General features: G+C 43.1%; 1 protein-coding gene, 4 non-coding genes and 6 pseudogenes across 5 annotated transcripts; 1 reads left to right on the top strand and 10 right to left on the bottom strand.

The window, feature by feature from the left end:
- Window positions 1-8,583: 8,583 nt before the first annotated feature.
- On the bottom strand, window positions 8,584-8,702 carry LOC140296405 (5S ribosomal RNA; annotated as a pseudogene).
- Window positions 8,703-8,970: 268 nt separating this feature from the next.
- Window positions 8,971-9,089, bottom strand: LOC140293612 (5S ribosomal RNA; annotated as a pseudogene).
- Window positions 9,090-9,180: 91 nt separating this feature from the next.
- On the top strand, window positions 9,181-10,230 carry LOC140290733 (uncharacterized). Its single transcript, XM_072379368.1, has one exon. It carries the CDS (start codon window positions 9,343-9,345, stop codon window positions 10,228-10,230), a length of 888 nt encoding a protein of 295 aa, XP_072235469.1. The 5' UTR covers window positions 9,181-9,342.
- Window positions 10,231-14,149: 3,919 nt separating this feature from the next.
- LOC140298523 (5S ribosomal RNA) lies at window positions 14,150-14,268 on the bottom strand (annotated as a pseudogene).
- Window positions 14,269-14,537: 269 nt separating this feature from the next.
- Window positions 14,538-14,656, bottom strand: LOC140298118 (5S ribosomal RNA). The gene has a single exon (XR_011913794.1). It is a non-coding gene; the product is annotated as a 5S ribosomal RNA (ribosomal RNA).
- Window positions 14,657-14,925: 269 nt separating this feature from the next.
- Window positions 14,926-15,044, bottom strand: LOC140298512 (5S ribosomal RNA; annotated as a pseudogene).
- A 269-nt stretch (window positions 15,045-15,313) lies between these two features.
- LOC140298117 (5S ribosomal RNA) lies at window positions 15,314-15,432 on the bottom strand. The gene has a single exon (XR_011913793.1). It is a non-coding gene; the product is annotated as a 5S ribosomal RNA (ribosomal RNA).
- Window positions 15,433-15,704: 272 nt separating this feature from the next.
- LOC140298164 (5S ribosomal RNA) lies at window positions 15,705-15,823 on the bottom strand. Its single transcript, XR_011913836.1, has one exon. It is a non-coding gene; the product is annotated as a 5S ribosomal RNA (ribosomal RNA).
- A 269-nt stretch (window positions 15,824-16,092) lies between these two features.
- LOC140290293 (5S ribosomal RNA) lies at window positions 16,093-16,211 on the bottom strand. Its single transcript, XR_011912339.1, has one exon. It is a non-coding gene; the product is annotated as a 5S ribosomal RNA (ribosomal RNA).
- Window positions 16,212-16,480: 269 nt separating this feature from the next.
- On the bottom strand, window positions 16,481-16,599 carry LOC140291489 (5S ribosomal RNA; annotated as a pseudogene).
- Window positions 16,600-16,868: 269 nt separating this feature from the next.
- On the bottom strand, window positions 16,869-16,987 carry LOC140269055 (5S ribosomal RNA; annotated as a pseudogene).
- Between the last annotated feature and the right edge of the window lie 187 nt (window positions 16,988-17,174).

The following is a 17,174-nucleotide window of genomic DNA, read 5'->3' as shown; positions in this document are numbered from 1 at the left end:
TATATGTGTGCTCAATTGCATTACATTTATGTACCTTAAAGACATCCCTTTGCAAAATGTAGTATAGCTGAAGTTTATTTAATTAAGTATGTTATTAGTATAAGTATAGCAAGTATACTATGGACCATGTACTTGTAGTGAACTAGAAAGTATACTGACTCAATACTTCTTCAGACTAAACTTGAACATTCTTAAGTTTACAAAAGTGTACCCAAAGTATGAACCCCCCCAAAAAAAGTCTAACTTACCACTATCTGCCTCCCATTGTTGTGTAAAGAAGCCTAATTTTTGAGCTGTGTCCCTGCCAGCACCCCACCCCCACACAAAGGAAATTCTGCAGGCCAGCAACTCTGATGTGCCCTTCTGTAAGAATCACTGGCCATAAAAGGCACATTTGCTATTTTTCCACAATAACATTTGTAACAAAATCTGTGCTGGCATTTGACAAAGGCATAAGACAAATTGTGTTATCTGAGAAATAGCCTCTTTCAAGTTGACTATGTGGGTTTGATTATAGTTGATGTGCCCTTTTGTAAGACTCAATGGGCTTCATACAATTTAGATTCGATGAAGGAAGGGAGAGGAAGGGAGTGTCGTAAAAGGTGTGAATGTTGTGGGCGAGAAACAATCATAAATAGGGAATGCCTGGCACACAGACCCAGACTTCACGATGTCACAACCAAGGCAACCAAGAGGGATCAGTGCTCAGGAGGCTTTAGCAATTCTACAGAGCACGTCGGACTGTGAATCTAATGGTGGAGATGTGGACTTTGCATTTCAGAATGAAAACGTTGTCACAGATTCGTCAAGTGATGAGGATGCGACTTCTCTTGCACCAATAAATCCTCCAAAGAGGGGAGGATTTATTGGTGCAAGAGACGGGTGGTCAATTATGTGATTGAGCAGGACAGTTCAGACACAGAGGCCATGTCAGATGAGGAGGAAGACACGTGGCATGTAAATCCCCCTTGTAATAAAAAACAAAAAGTTGCAGATGTGGGCATAACACCTGGATCCACAGAAAAGGCGAAAGATGGCACTATGTGGTTCCACCGCAAAGTTGGAGACTTTTCTGCTCATGAAACTTCACAGATGGCATTTGATGGATCTGGAGGGCCAACAGAGTTTGCAACAAACAAAATCACGAGTCGCCTTCAAAGCTTCCTGTGTTTGTTGGATATCAGCATGTTGTTGACCATCAGAGACTGCACAATCCAGGAGGGCCCTAGAACAAATCCCAGCTGGCAGATGAGTGTCTTCGAGCTGATGGCGTTCCTCGCAATCCTTTTTCACAGGGCTGCCAAGGGCTACATTGGTGCCATGCGACTCATGTGGTCCAGTAGATTCAGAAACCCAGATGTCAAAGCCATAATGCCCCGTAACCGCTTTCTTGAAATAAAGCGGTACCTTCGCTTCGACAACAAGGACACCCGAAAGGAGCGCATACAAACGGACAAATGTGCAGCAATTTCAGACATCTGGCAGCGGTTTGTTCAGAAATGTGTGTCGTCCTACGGTCCAGGGCAGCATGTTACCGTGGATGAGCAGTTATTTCCTTCAAAGGTTCGTTGTCCCTTTCTGCAGTACACTGCATCAAAGCCTGACAAGTTTGGATTCAAGTTTTGGATTGTAATAGATCTGGACACAAAATACAAGTGTAATGCCATCCCTTACTTAGGGAAAGATCCCACTCGTCCGACGGGAGAGAGGCTGTCAGAGAATGTTGTTTTGAAATTGATGGAACCATTTATGGACCAGGGAAGGACTGTAACTATGGACAATTTCTTTACCTCTCTGTCTTTGGCTAACAGGCTTCTTCAACGAAAAACAACTCTGCTTGGCACCATCAACAAAAATCGTTGGGAGTTACCAGCAACTGCAAAGGAAACCTTGGGGCGCCAGTTGTACTCCACACAGGTGTTCACATCTGGAAGTGCTTTGCTGACGGTGTTTGCAACAAAAAAAATCTGTTTGTCTTTTGAGCACCATGCATCAGAAAGTGGAAATTGTGGACACCCAAAAACAAAAAACAAACACTTTTGTTGATTACACCCATTTCAAAGGCGTTGATATCATGGGCCAGAAATCACGCAACCACTCGGTGCGTGCAGGAACACAGAGATGGCCCATGGCTGTGTTTTACAATCTGCTTGACATGGCTGTCACAAATGCACAGGTCTTGTACACAGCATGTACAGGATCCAAAGAAAGTCGCCAACTGTTCATGCTGGAGCTTGCAGAGGAACTTCAAAACAGGCTTTTGCAGGAAAAGGCACAAGGGGAAGAACGCAAACAGCAGCTTCGCGAGATGAGTTTCTCAGAAGAAAAAGACACAGTGCCAGGTGCACATACTCTGCAATAATAACAGAAGCACCGAACTTTGTGTACGCTGCCGCAGATACACCTGTGGCAAATGTAGGAAAGACTCACCATGGGAATGTGGAAACTGCTAGATGGGACAACTGTATGCTACATTTCTGTGCTTTGTATAGCCTTCATATGTAGTGAGCCTACTTTTCTTAGTGTGAAATAAACATTTATTCTTCCTGAAGTTATATCGTCTGTTTGTAGTTTTTCCAAGCTGAAATTGTGTTTTTTGGGGCACTAATTCCAGTCCTCTTTCCTCTCACATTGTGAGCTTGGCAGAGTAAATTGTCATTGAAATTGAGGTTTACCTACAACCAAATTACCGTTCATGAATGATTTAGTATGTCCCTTCCTAAAATAACAGACCATTATTAAAACAAGTGTTATGACAAATAGAAATCATCTCACAAAATAAGGTGAATGTGAACATCTGTTAGTTGGCTAAATAAAATATAAATATGAAAAAGGGTCTGTCTTTGTACAGTCTGTGTACAACAGACATAACTCAACACACCGTATGTTGGGCTGATCAGAGTTCATTCAAACAGCAGTTTGGCCTTTGTCATTAACCTCACAGCAACCTCAGTGGGGGGTGGAGTGGCTAATCACAATACAATGGAGACAGTTAGCACCTTGAGAGGATTACACAATTTTTGCAGAGGGGAGGGGATCTTCGTACACGGCGAAGAAGCTCGTCAAATCGGCCCGTTGATATTCAAAAGTATCAAAAGTGCACTTGTTCAGGTCCCTCAGTGGGTGAACCAGTGTTGTAAATTCACTCGTTCCCAGCCTTGACCAGTTTAGTGGTCGTACAGACCACCTCCGCAAACGTCTTTTCTGTCGCCTGCGCTTCAACATTTGCAATATAAGCATTTGTTCTTCAGTATTGATGAGCTCCAACTACAAATACAGCTGCTCCACCTCTATTGCCGTAGTTTACTGTTGTTAACTGTGACCGGAAGAAAAAGCAAGGATTCGGCTATAACCCCTGAAACCACACAAACACAGCCACACACCCCTAGCAGCATGGTGAATTGCAGAGAAACACGGTCCCTCAATGCAGAACTTTGAATGCTCAATGATGGCGTCACACCCAATACTGTCGACGTGACGCAGAAACATAAAGTACATGAAGTGTTATCTGAGCAACACAGAAATCTCTGATCACACTAATCTGCTCAGCTGGGTTTTCTCACTTCTGAACAGATGTTTGCTGTGAAGCGTTTTGTTGTTTCCTGCCAACTGAAAAAGGCTGGAAAAGAAGTCATTCTGCTGTTTTATGCTGTTTGTGTTTTCAGTGTGGACAAGAGTGGACAAAACACCACAGGAACTCCATCTTAAGATGCAGCTTCTTTTCTTCACAGAGACAAAGAGACAAAGAGGGTTTCTATCAGGCTCAGCCTGAAGATGCCAGTCAGCATACAGAGCTCGATAGAAAGATTATGATCAAACATGTCTGATGCAGTCTTAAGAAACCTTTAATCTGTAATATCTACATGTGAGTTAAGAGCTAATATTGGACTCTTCTCTGGACTCTGGTCCAGCCAGCCAGGAGTACAGAAAGTTTGCAGGTTAGGGGTCAGCTTTAGTTTTCAGGCAGCTGAACTCTGCAGGTTTTTACCTCTTCTGAAGTCCAACAGCCGTATGAGAGCTCATGTTTCATGTCACACACTTGAATGCATCAGTCTGAAGATTCAGGTGAGCATTTCAGCAGAAGATCATGATTTATGAATTTCAAGCTGCTGCAGAGCAGGGCTGATTCTATAAATATAAATGAAAAGCATGAAAATACTATGAAACAGCAACATTTACATTTCTTGTCAACAACCCCTTGAACAGTCCTGCCTGGATTGAGGTGAAACCAGCACTGTTCCCTTGTTCCCTCCCCAAACTGATCTAAAGCTGGGAGGATGTGTGAAACCATTGTGTGATAGTAGAGGAGCTCTTAAGTGAAGATCAGCTGATCAGCTGCAACAAAAGGAGGTGGAACTAGTTTGGTATCACAGCACAGACGGTGTTTCTGCTCTGAGAGTCACACACTGCTCTGCCAAATGGAGGAAATGGCTCAGAAAAGGGTTAAACTGGACCTGGAAACCTTCTCTTGTTCGATCTGTCTGGATCTACTGAAGGATCCGGTGACTATTCCCTGTGGACACAGCTACTGCATGAACTGTATTAAAGGCTACTGGAATGGAAAGAATAAGAAGGGAATTCCCAGATGCCCTCATTGCAGGAAAACTTTCACACCGAGGCCTGTCCTGGAGAAAAGCACCATGTTAGCTGATTTAGTGGAGCAGCTGAAGAAGACTGGACTCCAAGCTGCTCCTGCTGATCTCTGCCATGCTGGACCTGAAGCTGTGGCCTGTGATTTCTGCTCTGGAAGAAAACTGAAAGCCATCAAGTCCTGTTTATTCTGTCTGGCCTCTTACTGTGAGAAACACCTTCAGCCTCATTATGATGTGACTCCATTCAAGAAACACAAGCTGGTGGAGCCCTCCAAGAGCCTCCAGGAGAACATCTGCTGTCGTCATGATGAGGTGATGAAGATGTTCTGCCGTACTGATCAGAAGTCTATCTGTTATCTCTGCCCTGTGGATGATCATAAAGGCCACGACACAGTGTCAGCTGCAGCAGAAAGGACTGAGAGGCAGAGAGAGCTGGAGGGGAGTCGACAACAAATCCAGCAGAGAATCCAGGACAGAGAGAAAGATGTGAAGCTGCTTCAACAGGAGGTGGAGGCCATCAATCAGTCTGCTGATAAAACAGTGGAGGACAGTGAGAACATCTTCACCGAGCTGATCCGTCTCATCCACAAAAGAAGCTCTGATGTGAAGCAGCAGCTCAGATCCCAGCAGCAAACTGAAGTGAGTCGAGTCAAAGAGCTTCAGGAGAAGCTGGAGCAGGAGATCACTGAGCTGAAGAGGAAAGATGCTGAGCTGAAGCAACTCTCACACACAGAGGATCACAACCAGTTTCTTCACAACTACCCCTCAGTGTCAGCACTCAGTGAGTCCACACACTCATCCAGCATCAATATCCGTCCTCTGAGGTACTTTGAGGATGTGACAGCAGCTGCGTCAGAGCTCAGAGAGAAACTACAGGACATTCTGAGAGAGAAATGGACAAACAGCTCACTGACAGTCACTGAAGTGGATGTTTTACTGCCAGAACCAGAACCAGAGCCAAAGAGCAGAGCTGCCTTCTTAAAATATTCATGTGACATCACACTGGATCCAAACACAGCAAACACATATCTGTTAGTGTCAGAGGGGAACAGAAAAGTGACAGTAATGAGACAACCTCAGTCTTATTCTGCTCATCCAGACAGATTCACAGAATGGTGTCAGGTCCTGAGCAGAGAGAGTCTGACTGGACGCTGTTACTGGGAGGTGGAGAGGAGAGGGGGAGGAGCTGATGTAGCAGTCGCATACAAGAACATCAGCAGAACAGGGAATGAATGTGGATTTGGACGTAATGACAAATCTTGGGCATTAAAATGTTACCAAAACAGTTTTGAATTTTGGTCCAACAAGATGAAAGCCTCCATCTCAGGTCCTCAGTCCTCCAGAGTAGGAGTGTACCTGGATCACAGAGCAGGTATTCTGTCCTTCTACAGCGTCTCTGAAGCCATGACTCTCCTCCACAGAGTCCAGACCACATTCACTCAGCCGCTCTATGCTGGAGTTAGGATTGGATGGACTGGAGCCACAGCTGAGCTGTGTGAAGTGAAATAAAGGTATTCAGTCAGTTTGTTGCTGAGACTTCATTGCTGTGATGTCTCTGCGCTGCTGTTCTGTTGTTTATTTGCTGCTTTTTCCTGTTTGTGCAGCCATGGAGGATATCGCTGCTAATGCTGAGTTTTATTCACAGAAAGATTTCTCCACATGAAAATCTAAACTTCTCTGAGCTCTGAATGTTAGTTGAATCCTTGTGTTGATGTGTTTGTATGTTGTTGTTTCTCTTCCACTTCATGGAGCCAAACAGAGAAATCAGCAGACCTTCCTTTATCACAGATTCTTTTCACATCTCATCACTTTGTAAATGTGAAAATAATTCTGCAGTTAAACTTACTTTGATCTGTTTCAGAGATCAAATGTTGCTGCTGCTTTGAAAACTCTCAGTAATGATCTACTTGGTAACCCAGAAACTAAATGTTCTGATTCTGGATGTTTTTCTGGAAATAATAAATTGTGGATTCCTCCTGATCATGAATTGTGTTTCTGTGAAAATGGGAGTGAGGCTGTCACACCACCAGCATCCCTCATGGTGGCAACACACGGCTGCAACAAGTAACTGCTTTGTTTCAGAGATATTTGTTGAAAGCCATCTGTGGCTGGAAGAGTTGCTTTGGTTCAGGATCATATTCTGGGTTTCACCTGTTTGCTCACAAACGCTTCAAACTTGTTTCTGAACGTGTTCTGAGATGTTGGAAGAAACTCAGAAAACAAAAAGAACGACATGAAACCTCAAAGTGATTCAAATCAAAGCTAAATGTAACAATATTATATGATGTCAGTCATTACAGGAGATGTCATTTGTTCTCAGAGACAAGAAGTGGAAGAAGAATTCTTGGACATAAGTTACAGAATCAGAACCACAGAGATTTTGTTTCAGGTAAAAACTGTAGATTTACTTTTGATTTTACTCAAACTACAAAAAAAAATCATATGAAAACATATTTGAATGTAAAAAATAGAATAAATGAGGCAGAATGGCACACTTTGGAATAACGTGTTATGGAATGATTAAAGGTGATGTGTGTGATCTTACATCATATTCTATGATCTGATTCTGTTCTTTCTGATGTTTTTTAGTATTAGTCTGAATCTGCTGAAGTTATCAGATGAATGTAGTGGACTAAAAGGTACAACAGAGTCTCTGAATGAGGTGGAGTACAAATAGAAAGTAGCACAAGCTAAAAATACTGAAAACATTGTAATTATGTTCAGTATATTTAGTCACTTTCTGCTGCTGTCAGCGATGGACTTTTCAAAGAAATCTGACTCAGCTCTGATCATTAATGAGAATATGATGAAGAAAGGATCATGTCATCCAAATGAATGAAAAGGTTTTGTGGTGGGGCTGAGAACTGTTTAACTCTCATTGTTCTGTTCCATGTATTGTTTTTGGATCGTCACAGGTACGAGTTTGGGTGGAGCGGGTCAGAGTAAAGTGGAGTTTCCAGCAGACTCCTCAGTTTCAGTCGGGTTTGGAGACCACAGATGGAGAGGTGACTGCGCTGTTTGGTCTGCCACTTATTGATAAAGTTAAAGTTCACAAAAAAAGAAACAATAACAGGAAGAAGTTCCCTGAAAGCAGCATCAGTGTTACAGGTTGTGAGTCCTGTGAACAAACTGACACAGTGTGATATTACAGATGTTTAAATCTCTCTTTTCTCATGTCGTCCTGCAGGTTCACAGCTGAAATCTGAAAACTAACACAAGAGGACGCCTTCATCCTGCTCACAGGGATGTAGAGGAGGTTTAAGCTCCTGCTCTGTTCATTCAGACTGAACTCGGCCTGTGTGCGGTCTCTCTTGACTCGCTAACAGTAAACGTGTCGTTAGCCAGTTAGCTAAGCATGTGTGGAACAGGAATGATTTAAGAAAAATAAAACAACTGAAAGGACGGTGATGTTACCATCCATCCCCCATGATTTCAGACGTTAACTCAACCCCAAACTTGGACAAACTCCTTCACCACAGTAATGCCTCTACATCCTGATGAGGGACATTAAAAACAAACGTTTCTAACAATTTCTATCTAAACTATAAATAATTGGAGGAATTTTTCAACAGTGACAGTTAAGGAGTGTCATCAGGTGAATGAGATCAGCTCAGGAATGAAAACACAGTTTACACTAAATACAGTCTGTGGTTTACACAAGCCTCAGTGAAAATAAATACAATTATTATTCAGAATATCTTGGTGGTTTACATTGTTGCACATATTTTCAACACAGTCATCATGTGCTATGAAAAGCTGAATGTCAGAAATAAACTGAAATGATGGAGAGTATTCATAAGAGCAACTGGACTTCTTTTTTGATCTTGAAGACGTTGAATTTTGATGGGACAGCAGCTTCCTCTTTGGTTTTTGTAGAGAAGTACAGTAGAAAAACCGGATTTAAACGAGTACTAACCAGGCCCGACCCTGCTTAACTTCACAGGGTGATCAGAAATTGCAAAAAAAGACAGGTGGGGCAGATAAGAGAAAAAGCTTACAGCACCTGGTATTCCCAAGCCGTCTGCCATCCAAGTACTAACCAGGCCCAACCCTGCTTGGCTTCTGAGATCAGACGAGGTTGGGCATATTCAGGGTGGTGTGGCCTTAAGTAACAATATCTGTGACAAATGTGCATTATATAGGTACTGGAATCATACGGTTCATCAATGCAACCAGATAATTGCCGAGAAAGGCTGACTTGTAGTGGGCACATCTTTTCCCTGATGTGATCATTCTCTCCAGCTGAAACTGAGACTCTCAGATCACTTTGTGTCTGCCAACAAAGCAGCAGCAGCTGAAGATGACCAACTTCCTCATGTGTCACAGGGTGATCAGACGTTGCAACAAAAGACATGCAGGTGGTAGAGAGAAGAGAAAAAGCTTACAGCACCTGGTATTCCCAAGCAGTCTCCCATCCAAGTACTAACCAGGCCCAACCCTGCTTGGCTTCCAAGATCAGACGAGGTCGGGTATTTTCAGGGTGGTGTGAAAGAGGGCGTTGAGGCATCCTGGGTCTGACGGCTTTGCTTTGCGGTAAGACGTATTGCATCACTTCCCGTTGCTTTGTGTGTGCACTGTGACAGTTCTCGCTCTCCTTGAACTACTAATAATCACCTTATTTCTCCCTATAATTTACACATCTTGCATAGTTAACTCTATCCCATACTTGTTATATTCTAACGCTCACTCTTACAGATCTTTAGTCTTTATTTTTCACTTTTTAGCGGTGTATCTGGTTCTCTAGCTTAGCATGGCTACCAGTTCTCTTCCTCTATCTCCTGCTTTCACCTGCTCCGTGTGTCAGATGTTTAGTTACTCCTCTGCCTCCTTTAGTGGTAATGGTACATGTAACAAATGTAGTCTTTTTGTAGTTTTGGAGGCAAGGCTTTCTGAATTGGAAACTCGGCTCTGCACTGTTGAAAACCACCCGATAGCGAGCCAGGCTCCTTTAGTCAGTGCGGAGCCACCTAGCGTAGCTTGCTCTGTTAGTCGTCCCCGAGCAGATCCCGAGCAGCCGGGACTTAAGAGTGGCTGGGTGACTGTCAGGAAGAGGAGTCATAGTCCTAAAGTCAAGCCCGTGGTTCACCATCAACCTGTCCACGTTTCTAATAGATTTTCCCCACTCAGCGACACACCCGCTGAGGAGAAAACCCTGGTAATTGGCAGCTCTATAGTCAGAAACGTGGCATTAGAGACACCAGCGACCATAGTCAAATGCATTCCAGGGGCCAGAGCGGGCGACATAGAATCCTATTTAAAACTGCTGGCTAAGGATAAACGTAAATACGGTAAAATAGTTATTCACGTCGGCGGTAATGACACCCGGTTACGCCAATCGGAGGTCACTAAAATTAATGTTGCATCGGTGTGTAATTTTGCCAAAACAATGTCGGACTCCGTAGTTTTCTCTGGACCCCTGCCAAATCTGACCAGTGATGACATGTTTAGCCGCATGTCCTCATTCAATCGCTGGTTGTCTAGATGGTGTCCAGCAAACAACGTGGGCTACATAGATAATTGGCAATCTTTCTGGAGAAAACCTGGTCTGATGAGGAGAGACGGCATCCATCCCACTTTGGAAGGAGCGGCTCTCATTTCTAGAAATATGGACGAATTTATTAGTCATCCAAAAACATGACATCCCAGGGTTGAGACCAGGATGCAGAGTTGTAGTCTTACACACTTCTCTGCGGCTTCCCACCTGATGCTGCCCCCCCCTCAATCAAAAAACACAAAAGGAGCAAATCCTCTTGTGCAAAAAAAATTTAAAACAAAAACTTTAACTGAACAAAAACATCAAACTATTAAATGTGGTTTGCTGAATATTAGATCTCTCCCTTTGAAGTCTCTGTTAGTGAATGATTTGATTTGTGATCATCATATTGATATATTTTGTCTTACAGAAACCTGGCTGCAGCAGGAGGATCATGTTAGCATTAATGAATCAACTCCCTCTGACTATTTAAATGTTCATGTTCCTAGAACCACAGGTAGAGGAGGAGGAGTGGCAGCTATCTTCAGATCAGGGTTACTAATCAGTCCTAGACCCAAGATTAGTTTTAGCTCTTTTGAATCTCTGATTCTCAGTTTTTCCCACCCAAAGTGGAAATCACAAAAACCTCTTGTGTTTGTTGTTGTGTATCGTCCACCTGGCCCTTATTCTGAGTTTCTGTCTGAATTCTCAGAGTTTTTATCCCAGTTAGTGCTGAGTACAGATAAAGTCATTGTAGTGGGTGACTTTAATATTCATGTAGATGTTGAAAATGACAGCCTAAATATTAACTTTAATTCTATATTAGACTCTATTGGATTTTCTCAAAGTGTTCACAGACCTACTCACTGCCTTAATCATACCCTTGACCTTGTGCTGACTTATGGCATTGAGAGTGAACAGTTAACAGTGTTCCCTCATAACCCTGTCTTGTCTGACCATTTTTTAATAACTTTTGAATTTACATTACTTGACTACACGGTTTCTGAGAAGAATTCTACATATAGAAGGTGTCTGTCAGAGAATGCTGTAACCAGATTTAAAGAGTTGATTTCATCATCCTTTTCTTCACTGCCATGTGCTGATATGACACAGGATGGCTACCTAAATTTTACTCCAGTAGAACTTGACTCTCTTGTTGACAGCACTACAGCTTCAATGCGTACAACACTGGACAATGTTGCCCCTCTGAAAAGGAAGGTAATCAGTCAGAAGAGGTTGGCTCCTTGGTATAATTCACAGCTGCGTGCGTTAAAGCAGACTGCAAGAAAGCTGGAGAGACAGTGGCGTTCCTCTAATTTAGAAGAGTCTCAATTAGTCTGGAAAGATAGTTTAATAACGTATAAGAAAGCACTTCGTAAAGCTAGAACTGCGTATTATTCATTATTGATAGAAGAGAATAAGAATAATCCCAGGTTTCTTTTCAGCACTGTTGCCAGACTGACAAAGACTCCGAGCTCTGTTGAGCCATGTATTCCTTTAACTCTCAGCAGTGATGATTTCATGAGATTCTTCATCAATAAAATTGTTTCTATCAGAGAGAAGATTAATGGAATCCTTCCCATTATTATCACTGATGTATCATCAAGTAGAGCAGCTTTAGAAGTATCTTTCGAACCTGAATTGTATTTAGACAGCTTCTGTCCAGTTGATCTTTCTGAGCTAACAACAGCAATAGTCTCTTCTAAACCATCAACTTGTATGTTAGACCCAATCCCAACCAGACTGTTCAAGGAGGTTTTCCCCTTAATTGACACTTCCATATTGGATTTGATCAATCGGTCTTTGTTGATAGGATATGTACCTCAGACTTTTAAGGTTGCTGTAATTAAACCTTTACTTAAAAAACCTACTCTTGATTCAGAAGTGTTGGCTAATTATCGACCTATATCCAATCTCCCTTTTTTGTCCAAAGTTCTTGAAAAAATAGTTGCAGTTCAACTTTGTGATCATTTACATAGAAATAATCTGTTTGAAGAGTTTCAGTCAGGATTCAGAGTGCATCATAGCACAGAAACGGCACTGGTGAAAGTTACCAATGATCTCCTGTTAGCTTCTGATAGCGGACTTGTTTCTGTGCTTGTCCTGTTGGATCTCAGTGCTGCATTTGATACGATCGATCACAGCATTCTGTTACAGAGACTTGAACATGTTATTGGGATTAAAGGAACTGCATTAGGCTGGTTTAAGTCATATTTATCTGATAGATTCCAGTTTGTTCTTGTAAATGAGGAATCTTCCTCACACGTTGGAGTAAGTCATGGAGTTCCTCAGGGTTCTGTGCTTGGACCGATTCTTTTTACTTTATACATGCTTCCATTAGGTAACATTATCAGACAGCATGGCATAAATTTCCATTGTTATGCTGATGATACTCAGCTGTACTTATCTATGAAACCAGATGAAACCTACAGGTTGGTCAGGCTACAAGCCTGTCTTAAAGACATAAAGACCTGGATGACTCAGAACTGTCTGCTTTTAAATTCAGACAAAACTGAAGTTGTTCTCTTTGGACCTGAGCGCTTCAGGGAGAAATTGTCTAGTTATATAGTTACTCTAGATGGTATTTCCTTGGCTTCTAGTTCTACAGTGAGGAACCTTGGAGTTATTTTTGACCAGAATTTATCATTTGACGCACATATAAAACTGGTTTCTAGGACTGCCTTCTTTCACCTTCGTAATATTGCCAAAATCAGGAACATCCTGTCTCAAGGTGATGCAGAGAAACTAGTTCATGCATTTGTTACTTCAAGATTGGACTACTGTAATTCCTTATTATTGGGCTGTCCCACATATTCTCTGAAAAGCCTCCAGCTGATCCAAAATGCTGCAGCCAGAGTTCTGATGAGAACTAACAGGAGAGATCATGTTTCTCCAGTTTTAGCTTCTCTTCATTGGCTCCCTGTTAAATTCAGAATAGAATTTAAGATTCTTCTCCTCACATATAAAGCTCTTACTGACCGAACTCCATCATATCTTAAAGATCTCATTGTACAATATTTTCCTAACAGAGCACTTCGCTCCCAAACTGCAGGTTTACTTGTTGTTCCCAGAGTTTCTAAAAGTAGAATGGGAGGTAGAGCCTTCAGTTATCAGGCCCCTCTCTTGTGGAATAAGCTGCCAGTAAATGTCCGGGAAGCAGACACCCTTTCCACTTTTAAGATTAGGCTTAAAACTTTTCTTTTCGATAAAGCTTATAGTTAGGGATGGCTCAGGTAATCCTGAAACATCCCATAGTTAAGCTGCTATAGGCTTAGACTGCTGGGGGACCTCATCTGTCACACCTTTCCTCACTTTGCTCTCTTTTTCCCCCTGTTTAATTTCAAAATTGATTTTATGTACATGTGACATTATTGTGGTTATTAACCTATGTTTCCCTGTTCCAACAGATATCCTTTGAATGGCGTTATGGTGTTTTTCCCCCCTCTTTTCCCTCTTTTCTGTCTTCTCAAACCCCAGCTGGTCGAGGCGGATGGCCACCCTTCCTGAGTCTGGTTCTGCCAGAGGTTTCTTCCTGTTAAAAGGGAGTCGTTCCTTTCCACAGTTGCCACAGGCACGCTCAGGACGGGAGATTGGACTGAAGACACATTTCGGTGCAATCTGTTGGTTTCCTTAGCTAGGATATTAATTTTTTTAATTAGCTCTATATGAATTAATTGGATTATGATTACAATGAATTGAATTCCAATTGGCTTGAATTGGACTATATTACTTAAGTGCCTTGAGATGACAATTGTTGTAATCTGGCGCTATATAAATAAAATTGAATTGAATTGAATTGAATTGTGGCCGTAAGCAACAATATCTGTGACAAATGTGCACTATATAGGTACTGGAATCATACACTTCCTCGATGTAACCAGATAATTGCTGAGAAAGGCTAACTTGTAGTGGGCACATCTTCATCCCTGATGTGATTATTATCTGTAGTTGAAACTGAGACTCTCAGATCACTTTGTGTCTGCCAACAAAGCAGCAGCAGCTGAAGATGACCAACTTCCTCATGTGTCACAGGGTGATCAGACGTTGCAACAAAAGACATGCAGGTGGTAGAGAGAAGAGAAAGAGCTTACAGCACCTGGTATTCCCAAGCAGTCTCACATCCAAGTACTAACCAGGCCCAACCCTGCTTGGCTTCCGAGATCAGAGGAGGTCGGGCATGTTCAGGGTGGTGTGGCTGTAAGCAACAATGTCTGTGACATTTGTGCATTATATAGGTACTGGAATCATACACTTCCTCGATGTAACCAGATAATTGCCGAGAAAGGCTAACTTGTAGTGGGCACATCTTCATCCCTGATGTGATTATTATCTGTAGTTGAAACTGAGACTCTCAGATCACTTCGTGTCTGCCAACAAAGCAGCAGCAGCTGAAGATGACCAACTTCCTCATGTGTCACAGGGTGATCAGATGTTGCAACAAAAGACATGCAGGTGGTCGAGAGAAGAGAAAAAGCTTACAGCACCTGGTATTCCCAAGCAGTCTCCCATTCAAGTACTAACCAGGCCCAACCCTGCTTGGCTTCCGAGATCAGAGGAGGTCGGGCATGTTCAGGGTGGTGTGGCCGTAAGCAACAATGTCTGTGACAAATGTGCATTATATAGGTACTGGAATCATACAGTTCGTCTATGTAACCAGATAAATGCCGAGAAAGGCTGATGCGTAGTGGGCACATCTTCTTCCCTGTCGTGATTACTCTCTCCAGCGGAAACTGAGACTCTCAGATCACTTCGTGTCTGCCAACAAAGCAGCAGCAGCTGAAGATGACCAACTTCCTCATGTGTCACAGGGTGATCAGACGTTGCAACAAAAGACATGCAGGTGGTAGAGAGAAGAGAAAGAGCTTACAGCACCTGGTATTCCCAAGCAGTCTCACATCCAAGTACTAACCAGGCCCAACCCTGCTTGGCTTCCGAGATCAGAGGAGGTCGGGCATGTTCAGGGTGGTGTGGCTGTAAGCAACAATGTCTGTGACATTTGTGCATTATATAGGTACTGGAATCATACACTTCCTCGATGTAACCAGATAATTGCCGAGAAAGGCTAACTTGTAGTGGGCACATCTTCATCCCTGATGTGATTATTATCTGTAGTTGAAACTGAGACTCTCAGATCACTTCGTGTCTGCCAACAAAGCAGCAGCAGCTGAAGATGACCAACTTCCTCATGTGTCACAGGGTGATCAGATGTTGCAACAAAAGACATGCAGGTGGTCGAGAGAAGAGAAAAAGCTTACAGCACCTGGTATTCCCAAGCAGTCTCCCATTCAAGTACTAACCAGGCCCAACCCTGCTTGGCTTCCGAGATCAGAGGAGGTCGGGCATGTTCAGGGTGGTGTGGCCGTAAGCAACAATGTCTGTGACAAATGTGCATTATATCGGTACTGGAATCATACAGTTCCTCTATGTAACCAGATAATTGCCGAGAAAGGCTAACTTGTAGTGGGCACATCTTCTTCCCTGACGTGATTATTATCTGCAGTTGAAACTGAGAATCTCAGATCACTTCGTGTCTGCCAACAAAGCAGCAGCAGCTGAAGATGACCAACTTCCTCATGAGGTGTCACAGAGTGATCAGACGTTGCAACAAAAGACATGCAGGTGGTAGAGAGAAGAGAAAAAGCTTACAGCACCTGGTATTCCCAAGCGGTCTCCCATCCATGTACTAACCAGGCCCAACCCTGCTTGGCTTCCGAGATCAGACGAGGTCGGGCACGTCGAGGGTGGTGTGGCCGTAAGCAACAATGTCTGTGACAAATGTGCATTATATCGGTACTGGAATCATACAGTTCCTCGATGTAACCAGATAATTGCTGAGAAAGGCTAAATTTTAGTGGGCACATCTTCATCCCTGATGTGATTATTATCTGTAGTTGAAACTGAGACTCTCAGATCACTTCGTGTCTGCCAACAAAGCAGCAGCAGCTGAAGATGACCAACTTCCTCATGTGTCACAGGGTGATCAGACGTTGCAACAAAAGACATGCAGGTGGTAGAGAGAAGAGAAAAAGCTTACAGCACCTGGTATTCCCAAGCGGTCTCCCATCCAAGTACTAACCAGGCCCAACCCTGCTTGGCTTCCGAGATCAGACGAGGTCGGGCATGTTCAGGGTGGTGTGGCCATTAGCAACAATGTCTGTGACAAATGTGCATTATATCGGTACTGGAATCATACAGTTCCTCTATGTAACCAGATAATTGCCGAGAAAGGCTAACTTGTAGTGGGCACATCTTCTTCCCTGACGTGATTATTATCTGCAGTTGAAACTTATAATCTGAGATTACTTCGTGTCTTCCAACAAAGCAGCAGCAGCTGAAGATGACCAACTTCCTCATATGTCACAGGGTGATCAGACGTTGCAACAAAAGACATGCATGTGGTAGAGAGAAGAGAAAAAGCTTACAGCTCCTGGTATTCCCAAGCAGTCTCCCATCCATGTACTAATCAGGGACAACCCTGCTTGGCTTCCGAGATCAGACGAGGTCGGGCATATTCAGGGTGGTGTGGCTGTAAGCAACAATGTCTGTCACAAAAGTGCATTATATAGGTACTGGAATCATACAGTTCCTCTATGTAACCAGATAATTGCCGAGAAAGGCCTATATGTAGTGGGCACATCTTAATCCCTGATGTGATTATTACCTGCAGTTGAAACTGAGACTCTCAGATCACTTCGTGTCTGCCAACAAAGCAGCAGCAGCTGAAGATGACCAACTTCCTCATGTGTCACAGGGTGATCAGACGTTGCAACAAAAGACATGCAGGTGGTAGAGAGAAGAGAAAAAGCTTACAGAACCTGGTATTCCCAAGCAGTCTCCCATCCAAGTACTAACCAGGCCAAACCCCGCTTGGCTTCCGAGATCAGACGAGGTCGGGCATGTTCAGGGTGGTGTGGCTGTAAGCAACAATGTTTGTAACAAATGTGCATTATATAGGTACTGGAATCATACAGTTCCTCTATGTAACCAGATAATTGCCAAGAAAGGCTGATATGTAGTGGGCACATCTTCATCCCTGATGTGATTATTACCTGCAGTTGAAACTGAGACTCTCAGATCACTTCGTGTCTGCCAACAAAGCAGCAGCAGCT

This window comes from Leuresthes tenuis, unplaced genomic scaffold (assembly GCF_036924035.1).
Source record: "Leuresthes tenuis unplaced genomic scaffold, fLeuTen1.0.hap1 SCAF_1, whole genome shotgun sequence".
Classification (NCBI taxonomy): domain Eukaryota; kingdom Metazoa; phylum Chordata; class Actinopteri; order Atheriniformes; family Atherinopsidae; genus Leuresthes; species Leuresthes tenuis.
Note: the sequence above shows the minus strand (reverse complement) of the source record. Positions and strands in the feature narration are given on the sequence as shown.